At 50.1% G+C, this 12500-nt stretch overlaps 1 protein-coding gene across 2 annotated transcripts in view; it reads right to left on the bottom strand.

Annotated features, from left to right (window-relative positions):
* LOC143121937 (NACHT, LRR and PYD domains-containing protein 3-like) overlaps positions 1-12500 on the bottom strand; it is a 203736-nt gene that overhangs the window by 3403 nt on the left and 187833 nt on the right. The window contains exon 8 of one of the 2 annotated variants that reach the window (XM_076282650.1): positions 11005-11399. The exons of the other annotated variant lie outside the window; for it this stretch is intronic. Within the exon in view, the coding sequence (XP_076138765.1) occupies positions 11219-11399 (181 nt within the window). The 3' untranslated portion in view covers positions 11005-11218. Of the gene's footprint in view, positions 1-11004; positions 11400-12500 lie in introns of those variants that run through there. 2 annotated transcript variants of the gene reach the window in all.

Below are 12500 nucleotides of genomic sequence, written 5' to 3'. Positions count from 1 at the left end.
ACCCAGAGAAAACAGTTCAAACAGAAACTCCTGAGGGAAAAGCCAGAGACACTTTTTGGAGACCTATATAAGAAAGGTGAAGTAAGCAACCTTATCTTCTACTCAGATAATCCAAGTGCCTGGCACAAAGCTCTGATTATATATTACCCCTCTGTGAAAAAAGAAGGAATCTGCAACAGATGGAAAATAAAAATAAGAGATTCAAATGACTCTGATTGTATCATGACAACAGTGAACATTTATAAGAATGGAACTGTCATGGTACAAGGAAATCTACAAGATTTTCAAGTAGCTTTCAATAAGCTAAAAGTAATAGCTGAGAATGAGAGACCCCATGATCGCGAGACCTCCCAGAGAGAGAGAGAGACAGACTGTGCCCCCACTGTCAGCAGCAGGGCAGAGGTTGCAGAGGAGTCCCCCACCTCAGAGAGGGACCAACCACCACCAATACCAAACTCCCTCCTCATTATGAAAGAACAATTCACACAGCTCGAAATTGAACTGGTGCACCTTAGAGAGACTGTTCTTAAGAGCCACAACAGAAAAGGGACAACTACAGGCATGAGCTGTCTGCTCTCACAGAACAGGTGAGGGAACTGCAGAGAGACAGAGACAACTGCAGGGAGGAGCTGGATATCCAAAGACAGCAGGTGAAAGAGCTGCAGCAGGACAGAGAGGACTACAGGAGAGAGCGGGCAGCACTCATAGAGGAGCTGAGGGACAGAGAGGGCTACAGGAGAGAGCGGGCAGTGCTCATAGAGGAGCTGAGGGACAGAGAGGGCTACAGGAGAGAGCGGGCAGTGCTCATAGAGGAGCTGAGGGATAGAGAGGGCTACAGGAGAGAGCGGGCAGTGCTCATAGAGGAGCTGAGGGATAGAGAGGGCTACAGGAGAGAGCGGGCAGTGCTCATAGAGGAGCTGAGGGACAGAGAGGGCATGGTGCAGGACCTGAGAGAGCAGCTGTTTTCCATACGCCATCAAGGCCCACCGGCACCAGGGACCCCCACCCATACCAACCAAGTCCTTCAAGCCCAGCCACTCCCCACAACACCCACCTGCTCACAGGCTACTACCTTCAACCAGCCAGCATCCCCCTCAGCACCTGCTCGCCGCAGAACACAGCCACCTTCCACAACACCCACCAGCTCACAGGTTGCCCCCACAAGCCAATCAACTCACACAGAGGCCATCGTTCACGAGCAACACAGAAATGAGAGACAGAACACAGGACATCCAGAGCGAGCTGACATTGTTCTTCTCATAGACTCAAACGGCAAATTTGTTGAGGAGAAAAAGCTCTTCCCGAATCACAAGACAGCTAAACTTTGGTGTCTCACAACCCAAAGAGCATTAGAGCTCCTAAATGAGAGAAACCTCGGGTCACCCAGCCATATCCTGATACATACAGGAACGAATGACCTGAGGAGCCAGCAAGAGGGAGTGGCTGATTCACTCAGAGCAGTAATACAGAAGGCCTCACACACATTCCCACAAGCCAAAATTGTGATATCTACTTTGCTACCCAGGAAAGACACCCACCCCCTCACCATCCAAAAGATAAATGCCAGTGTCTCCAGGGACTGTGCACTACGGGCAAATGTCCATCTCGCCCATAATCCAACTATGAACATCAACCACCTTTATGACCACGTCCACCTACATAAACATGCTGTCCCTATGTTTGCTAAGACACTGAAAGATGCAGCCTTCACACGGAAAACCACCCCGCAAACACACAGGGGATACCCAAATACTCCTCAACGCCACACACACTATCCATCACAACTGGGCAGACAGAGGAGACCCCAGGAGAGACCTGCACGAACAACTACGCCGCTCACCATAACTGGACCTACGCCTGCACCACCATATAATTCAGCTCCACCACCCCAGCGACGGCAGCCAGGGACACCCACCTATGCCGAGGTGCTCAGCGGAACAGGAGGCCCGACCAGCACTGATCTGAGAGACATTCAACAAATGCTCAGCCTCATCTGTGAACGCCTAATGAGCAGTAGATCGTGGTAAAAGGTACCTAACCACACGCAAAAATGGGAAGAAAAAAAAAAAGAAAAAAAAGTTTGTATTTCATGTTGAATGTTGAATCGTTTTACTGTTACTCATTCACAAAATACTTCAGTCTAAAATACTTCAAAATAGCATACTTGTTACTATTGTTACTATGATAATATGATTCTATGTTGCAGATATTATACTATCAATACTTTTCTCTTTTTGAAAGTGTAAACAGGACAAAACCACATACAGAGACATCCACATAAGAGAAAACCACATTCAGAGAGCCTCTGAAAGGCTGTGAACATATAACTGTTGATATTCACTATGGCTTCTTTATCCATTAGTACTTGGAATATCCAGGGCCTGAGCTCATCAGCTTTAGGTCTGAAATGCAATACTAGAGAATTTCAAGACAACATTGCAAGCATTGACATACTGATATTACTGGAAACCTGGCATAAGGATGACATCACTCACTGTCCCCCAGATTACAAAGAAATAATAGTAGCCTCACAAAAACTCAGTACTGTAAAACAGGGAAGAAATTTGGGAGGTCTAGTATTGTGGTACAAATCAAAACTGGATAGATACCTCAGTGTAATAAAAACTGGCAAATACCATGTTTGGCTAAAAATCAAGAAAGAACTAATCATCTCACAAAAAGATATCTTCCTTTGTGCAATATATATCCCCCCTCATGAATCCCCATACTATTCTGAAGACACATTCACCTCATTTGAAACAGAAATAAGCCATTTCCAGGCTCAGGTTAATGTTCTTGTCTGTGGGGACCTAAATGCCCGAACAGGTACACAAAATGACTTTGTAAACACAGATGGCAATAACTACATTTGTCATTCCCTTGATAAAACTGATCATCGTATGTACTCCCAGAGAAACAACTGTGATCCAGTTACAAACAGACATGGGAAAGAACTCCTGCAGCTCTGTCGCAATCTGAGTCTGTATATCGTTAATGGTAGAATACGAGGAGACACCCTTGGGAGACACACTTTCTGCTCACCTCTTGGAAATAGTACAGTAGACTACGTAATAACTAATATAGATCCTTTATCAATTAGAGCATTCACTGTCAAACCACTAACCCCCCTATCAGATCACAGCCAAATCACAATATATATCAAAATGACAGAAAACAACACCCTCCAATCACAGCCCAGTAAGCTGTTTCACATAAAGAAATCATACAGATGGGCTGAAAACAGCACAGAGGAATTCAAGAAAGCCACAGAAAATCCTGAAATCCAAAACCTCCTAGATATATTCTTAGACACTACATGCGCCCCCAGTAAAGATGGTGTTAACCAAGCTGTGGCAACAGTTAACCTAATATTTAAGAAAACAGCGGAAAAGGCAAAACTAAAAAGATCAAGGGCAAAACCAAGGCTTAAAAAAGATGACACTTGGTTTGATGCTGACTGTCAATCTGCAAGAAAAGAGCTTTGCAAATTATCCAACCAAAAACACAAAGATCCTAATAACACATCTATCCGATTACTCTATTGTGAGACATTAAGAAAATACAAATGCGTACTAAGAACTAAGAAAGCCTAATACACCCATAAGCAACTGACACTAATTGAGGAGTCCATAAACACAAACAGTTTTTGGGACAACTGGAATCGCTTTAAAAAATCAAACCATCAAGAATTGGTGATTCAAGATGGAGAAATTTGGACGAACCATTTCCAAACCCTTTTTAAGAAAGTGGAATCAGACCAAAGCAGGGACCAAGAAAATATAATAATTAAATTACAGAGCTTAGAGTCCTCAGTCAAAGACTACCAAAATCCACTCGACTCCCTCATCACAGAACAGGAGCTTCTAACCCAAATTAACAAACTGAAGCCTAAAAAAGCATACGGACTTGATTGTATTTTAAATGAGATGCTAAAATCCCTTGACAGTAAGTTCAGAATGGTCATGCTCAAACTACTCAATCTTGTCCTGAGTGTGGGTTACTTCCCAGATATCTGGAACTACGGACTAGTTACACCCATCTTCAAGAGCGGAGATAAATTTGACCCCAGCAACTACAATATGTGTTAACAGCAACCTAGGAAAGGTATTCTGTAGTATTATTAATTTACGGCTCCAAAACTTCCTTATGGAACACAGTGTCCTGAGTAGAAGCCAGATTGGATTCCTACCTAATTATCGCACTTGTGACCACATATACACCCTGCACACCCTAATTGACCTGTCGCTAAGCCCCGCCCCCCATTGTTACCGTGTGAAAACTCGGACAAACAAACCAGACATGATTAGAAATACATTGTGGACAATGGCAGCTGACAGTATATGAAAGCAGGCTTTGAGGACGTTTTGATCGATAAGAGGATTTACTTTCCTCCAGAAGCTATCAAAAGTGACTTAATTATGCTATGGAGGGGTGTATTCAAAACTTTAGAATACATACAAGGTGACAAGCAGTTGTGGCGAGTAGCCGTGCAAATCACTGTGCAAAAAACACTGACGTTAATGCTAGCTAGCTAGCTAGTGGAAGATTGATACTAAGATATGTTAGGTTACGTTAATATTTGATGTAGTAAGAATATAGTAGTTGGTTAATGAGCATTTTCATCTTGGGATTTAACAGGGAACCTGTGCCCACGTTGTTGGCTTAGTAGCCTACATTACGTCGAGCTGTTGCAAACGCGAGAGACATCCTGTAGGCTACTGTTGATGAAAATAAACCTCGTTTTCTAGCCTCTCGGGGTACCAGCTATCAGAATTACACGTCCCCCATGCAAAACGTTTGACCATGGTTATCCGTCTGGGTTTTTTGAGTTAATAAACTCCATAAATAACCATTAATTTGTCCGAGTCCCATTGAGGCTGGACTGTCATTGGCTCATCAGCGTTCTAAGGGTGGCGCTTAGCGACAGGTCAATTGAAAAACATACTCAAAACCACAACAAAATATTCTCATGCTTTGTCGACTTCAAAAAAGCATTCGACTCCATTTGGCATCATGGATTATTTTACAAATTAATTGAAAGCGGTGTGGGTGGAAAAACATATGACATTGTAAAATATATGTACTCAGGAGCTAAGTGTGGCATCAAAATAGTGTAACGTCCTGGGTGTGTTTTGATGTGCAGTTGGGGTCTATGTTAATGTTTTGTGTGCATTGTGTTGTGTCTGTGCCTTGGTGTGCTTTATGTTAACTGCCTGTAGAGGCGCTGCAGGGGGGGGGGGCGGGCACGCCTGAGCAGCAGAGAAAGAGTTACAGTGTTGTTTATCTGTTGTGTGAAGTTCGCGGGAGTTCTAGAAAAACAAAGAACTGATATATGTCGGCAAGTCGCCGCCCGTAATGGCGACCAAGTGTTGTACTTAATAAATGCTGGTTTATGAAAGTGGTTTCCTGTCCGAGTAACTGAGAACGTTACAACTGGTGTCAGAAGTTAAGCAATTACGCTCGGAAGGCAAGTGTTAATGGACTGATTTATATGCTAGTAGTTACCTATCAGTTTAGCTAAGTTGGCAGACCAGTCGCGCTACTGTGTGAGACGTAACATAGCAGCATGGAGAAGTATTTTTCGAAAGCGACTGTGAAGGAGGAGGGAGCAAGTGGCGAATGGTCAGAGAGGATGGAGCAGGCAAGAGCTCGCATTAGGGATTCGGCTGCGAGGATGGCTGCTGATGCTGGCATGGCTGCAGGTGCCCGTGCGAAGCCTCGGGACTATAACAACAGGCATGGCGGCGCCCATAACACCGCATCCCCATTGAAAACACCCAAGTACGGGGGTAAGTCAGATTGGGAGGCATTCCATGCACAGTTTGAGTTGCTCGCTCACGCGGGTGAATGGACAGAGGAAGAGAAAGCACTACAGCTTGCTATGTGCCTCACAGATGATGCATTAAAATACCTTTTGCTGCTTAGCCCAGAAGACAGGCATGATTATGAGGCTTTAGTGGGGGCACTGAAGAGGCGCTTTGGACAGTGTGTACAGCCTGACCTACTGAAAAATGAACTCAGCAGTCGATGTAGGCTCCCAGGGGAGCACCTGCGGGTCTTGGCCAATGATATAGAGAGCCTTACTAGGCGAGCATATGCACACATGCCACCTGATGTGCAAAGTGAGTTGGCAAGAGACCAGTTCATCAGAGCTCTGTCACCCACTGAGCTGCGTGTGCATGTGCAGCTGGAGCATCCACGATCGTTGCAGACTGCTTTGGAGTTAGCGGTGGAGAGAGAGATGGTGTGGGGCGTGTCAGCTGGAAGTAGCCCCAGTGAGGGCATGCCTACAACTAGAGTGGTGATGGGCACCAGCCCAGGCCTGGAGAAGCCAGCGTGGGCAACTGAGATAACTGAACTGATACGGGCTATGTCTCTCCAAACAACCCGTGCCCCGCGCACATCACCCAGGCTGTGTTGGGGGTGTGGACAACCAGGACACCTCCTCAGGCAGTGCCCAAAAGCTTCCACGGGCCCGGGAAACGGTGCGGGGTCCGCATAGGGGAGGCTGTGCGGACCCCAACCTCATCCTCCTCCTCTTCGTCGTCTACAGGAGGGGCCCAACAGCACAGCCGGGGAAGTCAGGCCCTACTTTCCCCAGAAGCAGACGACAACATTTCCCCGGGGTCAGTGGTAGTGGTGGGACGGACATGTGTTGGGGACTTTTGCCACGTCCCAGTGACTGTAGAGGGGGTCCCCTGCTCTGCCCTCGTGGATACGGGATCCACAGTAACACTCATAAGACCTGATGTGGTGCCAGGCTGGACTCAGTTAGAGCCCACCACTGTGCAGCTGCGCACAGTCACGGGCGGACTGGCACCGATGCAAGGCAAAGGCATGATGACTGTGACTGTGGGGGGCAGGGCTGTCCGTCATCCAGTGGGGGTGGCAGGTGTGCAAGACCCGTGCATACTGGGACTGGATTTTCTTAAGGCTACAGGCTGCCAGCTGGACCTAGGAGGAGGCACGCTGAGATTCCAGGATGGGCCTGCCATCATGTTGGCGGCCATAACGCCGTCGTCTGCTGCCCCCACCACTGTGCCAGCACGAGAAGTTGTTACGGCAGAGCCCCAGGTCACACTCACGTTCCCCAAAACTCCACAGTTCCACTTCAACCCACCACTTCCCCACCATGGCATGGCTTGGCAACCTCCTCCATCTCAGGTGGGGACAGAGGAGACAGACCCCAACACCATGGCACCCCTGCCGGCAGCGCCAGCCTCCATCAGCATGGGCCACCCCACGGCCCTGCTACCCCAGCCAGAGGAGGGGGCGGTGCAGTCTGCCATACGGAAAATCTGGATGGAGAACCGTGATGGCCTGGACTCACATCAGCAGGAGCTGTTATGGATGCTTTTATTTGAATTTAGGGACAGCTTTGCACTGAATGAGGATGAGGTCGGCCGAACACAGCTGGTGGAGCATGAGATTGAAAACTGTCTGGAACATGCTTCAGGCCGGCATCATCGAACCATCAGACAGCCCCTGGGCGGCGGCGGTGGTCATGGTGCCCAAATAGAACGGTGAGTGGCGCCTCTGCTCTGACTACAGACCACTGAACGGGGTAACAAAGAAAGACTCGTATCCACTGCCCCGCGTGGACGAGTCACTGGACCTAGTCTCAGGCTCGGCCTGGTTTTCCTCACTGGACCTCCGATCTGGCTATTACCAGGTTCCCCTCTCCTCGTCCGCCAGACCAAAGACTGCTTTTTGCACTGGGCGTGGGCTTTGGCAATTTAAGGTCCTCAGTTTCGGCTTGTGCAATGCGCCAGCAACATTCGCCAGACTAATGGACCGGGTGCTGACTGGCATACCACGCCAGGAGTGCCTGGTCTATTTGGACGACATCCTGGCACATGGACCATCGTTTGACGCCGCCCTGATGTCGTTACGCCGAGTACTGGGAAGAATCAGGGATGCCGGGCTGAAGCTCCACCCAGATAAGTGTCATTATATGCAGCGCCAGGTGACTTTTCTGGGACACAGGGTGGGGCAGGAGGGAATTAGCACTGTGCCGGACAAAGTGCAGGCAGTGGTTGAATGGCCTGTCCCGTCCACTCAAAAGGAGGTGAAAAGTTTTTTGGGCCTTGCCTCATACTATAGAAGATTTGTACAGGGTTTCTCATGCATAGCTGCTCCTCTGTTCCAGCTGTTGCAGAAAGACAGAGAGTTTGTCTGGACAGAAGCATGCCAGGAGGCATTCGTCCAGCTGCGCCGGGCCCTCAGCAATACCCCTGTGCTAGCCCCAGCTGACCCTTCCCTCCCATTTATGTTGGACACTGATGCCAGTGGGGTGGGCGTCGGAGGAGTGCTGTCGCAGGTGGGTGCTGACGGAGAGAGGGTAGTGGCCTATTTTAGCCGGGTGTTCAACAAGGCTGAAAGGCGCTACTGCGTAACCCGTCGCGAGCTCCTGGCAGTAGTACTTTCTGTGCGCCACTTCAAATACTACCTGTGTGGGCTGCCTTTCACTGTGAGAACCGACCACTCAGCTCTCCAGTGGCTGATGTCATTCAGGGAGCCGGAGGGACAGGTCGCCAGGTGGTTGGAGGAGCTCCAGGCCTATGATTTCACAGTGGTGCACAGGGCAGGAGCACAACACAGCAATGCAGACTCACTCTCCCGTCGCCCGTGTGCAGCGGACGGCTGGACAGTCGTGAGCATGAACTGTGTGAAGAGCAGCAGCAGCAGCAGGTGGTACGGCAGGCTGAGGTGTTTGTCTGTCGGGAGCTGCAGACGGTGAGTGCCGGGGAATGGAGGCAGCAGCAAGAGGTCGACCCCGACTTACAGCCGGTGCGTCAGTGGGTGGAGTCACAGCAGAGGCCTTTGTGGGAAGGTGGCAAGACTCTCACAGGCCACTAAGGGACTGTGGTCCGAGTTCGACGTGCTGCGCCTGAGTGATGGCGTGCTGCAGAGGGCGTGGAAAGAGCCGGCTACAGGGGAGGAGCGTTGGCAGCTGGTGGTCCCCAGGGGCCTGAGGACAGCTGTGCTGCAGGCTGTGCATGGAGCTCCGGGGTCAGGCCACTTCGGTGTGACCAAGACGCTCCGCCGGCTCCGCCAGAGCTGCTATTGGGGACGTCTTCGGAGGGACGTGGAAGACTTTTGCCGGCGGTGTGACCTGTGCACAGCGCGGAAAGGCCCACCAGGTCGGTCACATGCACAACTGCAGCAACATCTAGTAGGGGCCCCCATGGAGAGAGTGGCTGTCGATATTGTGGGCCCACTTCCGCAAACAGATAAGGGCAACGTCTACATTCTCTCTGCCATTGACTATTTTACAAAGTGGCCTGAGGCCTACGCCCTCCCAGATCAGGAGGCAGAGACAGTCGCTGGTGCCCTGCTGGGAGGCATATTCAGCCGGTTTGGGCTGCCTGACACGCTGCACAGTGACCAGGGGAGAAATTTTGAGTCCGCTGTGTTTGCTGCCATGTGCACTCGACTGGGCATAAAAAAGACGCGCACCACTCCATTACGGCCTCAAAGTGATGGTTTGGTAGAGAGGCTCCACCGCACACTGGGTCAGCAGCTGGCTATATTGACATCGAAGCATCAGCGAGACTGGGATGAGCATCTTCCGCTGGTGCTCATGGCGTGCCGGTCAGCGGTCCAGGAGTCAACGGCGTGCACCCCGGCTCTCCTTATGCTGGGGAGAGAACTCCGCACGCCGGCAGAGCTGGCTTTCGGGCTGCCCCCTGACTCCCCTGCTGTCTCCCCAGGCCCTGAGTATGCAAGAAAGCTCCAGGATCGGCTTGAGTCTGCTCATGAATTTGCCCGAGCGCAACAGGAAAGCGCTAATGCGCGGCAAAAACGTAATTATGATATGAGGGCCCGAGGGAGGCATTTCCAAGCTGGAGAGCTGGTGTGGGTGCACAACCCACACAGAAAGAAGGGCCGTTGCCCGAAGCTTGACAGCCAGTGGGTGGGGCCTTGCAGGGTGTTGGAGCGGATGGGGGAAGTGGTGTATCGGGTGCAGCTGCCGCCAAGAGGAAGGAAGGTAGCGCTGCATAGAGACAGACTGGCACCCTATCAGGGCAGTGCTTCACCCCAAGTCCCCGGAACCCCACGTTCCCCACCCCATCCTCCTTTACCGGCCCCACAACCCTGTCAGCCACCGCAGCAGGTGCAAGGTGGGGGCAACCCTGTCCCCTTGACCCCCGGGTCTCCGCCCACTTCCCCAGCCCCTGATTTAAGCACATTGTCCCCTGTGTCACGCCCACAAAGGACAAGGAGGCCACCCCAGCGTCTTGCGGACTTTGTTTGTTTCCTCGAGGACGAGGAACTTTGTGGTGGGGGGGTAGTGTAACGTCCTGGGTGTGTTTTGATGTGCAGTTGTTAATGTTTTGTGTGCATTGTGTGTGTTGTCTCTGTGCCTTGCTGTGTTTTATATGACTCTACATGCTGTCTTTACCCCCCACCCCCCGGAAAGAAAGATGATACAGAGAGGGTGTGACAAAGGAAAGAGAGAAAAGAAAAGAGATGAGAGAGAGAGAGAGAGAGGGATGAAGGAACAGAGAGGGGGATGAAAGGAGGTGAGAAAGAGAGAGAGAGAGAGAGAGGATGGGCAGGAAAAAGAGAGAGAGAGAGAGAGACCCACACTCACACTCCACACACTCCACACACACACACACACTCTCTACCTATACACACTCACACTCTAACCACCACCACATCCACACTCACTCTCCTACACACACACACACACACACACACAGACACACTCTACTCTACCTATACACACTCACACTCTAACCACCACCACATCCACACTCACTCTCCTACACACACACACACACACACTCTACCTATACACACTCACACTCTAACCACCACCACATGCCCACTCACTCTCCTACACACACACACACACACACACACTACTCTACCTACACACACACACACACACACGCACACGCACACACACACACACACACACACACACACACACACACACACACACACACACACACACACACACACACATGAGGGGACAGAGAGAGGGATGGAGAGAGAGAGAGAGAGAGAGGGATGAGAGGACAGAGAGGATGGATGAAATGATGTAGGGAGAAGAGAGAGGGTGGGCAGGAAGAAGGGATTAAGAGAGATAGAAAGAGAGAGAGAGAGAGAGAGAGAGGACAGACCAGCAGCCCTCTACCCTCCCAGTGCGAGGACAACAAACACTTTCCTACACACACACACACACACACACTACATGAAGTGATGCTTACTGTAGTTCCTTCAGTGTGCAGTTTTGATGACAAAGAGCAGAACATAAAAGTTCCACTCCTGAGTCCAGCAGCTCATTGTGACTCAGGTGCAGCACTCTGAGATTTGATGAGTGTGATGTCTTCAGTGCAGAGGCCAGATAGGAACAGCTCTTATCGGTCAGATTACAGCTATCCAGCCTGAAACAGAGTTAAACATCTGAATATTAATCACCAATCCTCTACTCACACACACTTCCCACCCCACATACACACACACCCACTCTACATGCTGTCTTTACCCCCCCCCCCCCCCCAGGAAAGAAAGATGATACAGAGAGGGTGTGACAAAGGAAAGAGAGAAAAGAAAAGAGATGAGAGAGAGAGAGAGAGAGAGAGAGAGAGAGATGAAGGAACAGAGAGGGGGATGAAAGGAGGTAAGAAAGAGAGAGAGAGTGAGAGAGGATGGGCAGGAAAAAGAGAGAGAGAGAGACCCACACTCACACTCCACACACACACACACACACACACACACTCTACCTATACACACTCACACTCTAACCATCACCACATCCACACTCACTCTCCTACACACACACACACACACAGGAGGGGACAGCGAAAGACAGAGAGGGATGGAGAGAGAGAGAGTAGGCAGGAAGAAGGGAGTAAGAGAGATAGAAAGAGAGAGAGAGAGAGGAAGAAGGGAGGGAGAGTGAGGGAGAGAAGCGACGGAGACACACTCACACTCTCCTACACACACACACACACACACTTTTACCCTCCCCAGCACCACCACCACACACTCACATACACCCCCACACACCTTACCTGTTTTAACCCCACTACCACACCCACAACCCACAACACACTCACTCTCCTACACACACACACTTTTACCCTCCCCAGCACCACCACCACACACTCACATACACCCCCACACACCTTACCTGTTTTAACCCCACTACCACACCCACAACACACTCACTCTCCTACACACACACACACACTTTTACCCTCCCCAGCACCACCACCACACACTCACATACACCCCCTCACACCTTACCTGTTTTAACCCCACTACCACACCCACAACACACTCACTCTCCTACACACACACACATACCATTTGTATGTGACATGAACCTAATCAAAGACAATTCCCATCAAGTTTTCACGGTAGTCCCTACACTTCTGAAGAAAGTCTATTCCTCCATTATGAAGTGGAATCGGCCGTGGAGGATGTGTGTGTCGTTCATTCCTCCATTATGAAGTGGAATCGGCCGTGGAGGATGTGTGTGT

Source organism: Alosa pseudoharengus, unplaced genomic scaffold (genome assembly GCF_046254945.1).
Source record: "Alosa pseudoharengus isolate Yale_2024_CS ecotype anadromous, Long Island Sound unplaced genomic scaffold, YU_APseudo_1.1 YU_APseudo_1.1_scf_1, whole genome shotgun sequence".
Lineage (NCBI taxonomy): Eukaryota > Metazoa > Chordata > Actinopteri > Clupeiformes > Clupeidae > Alosa > Alosa pseudoharengus.
The sequence above is the reverse complement of the archived record's forward strand: the minus strand, read 5'-3'. Positions and strand labels throughout refer to the sequence as shown.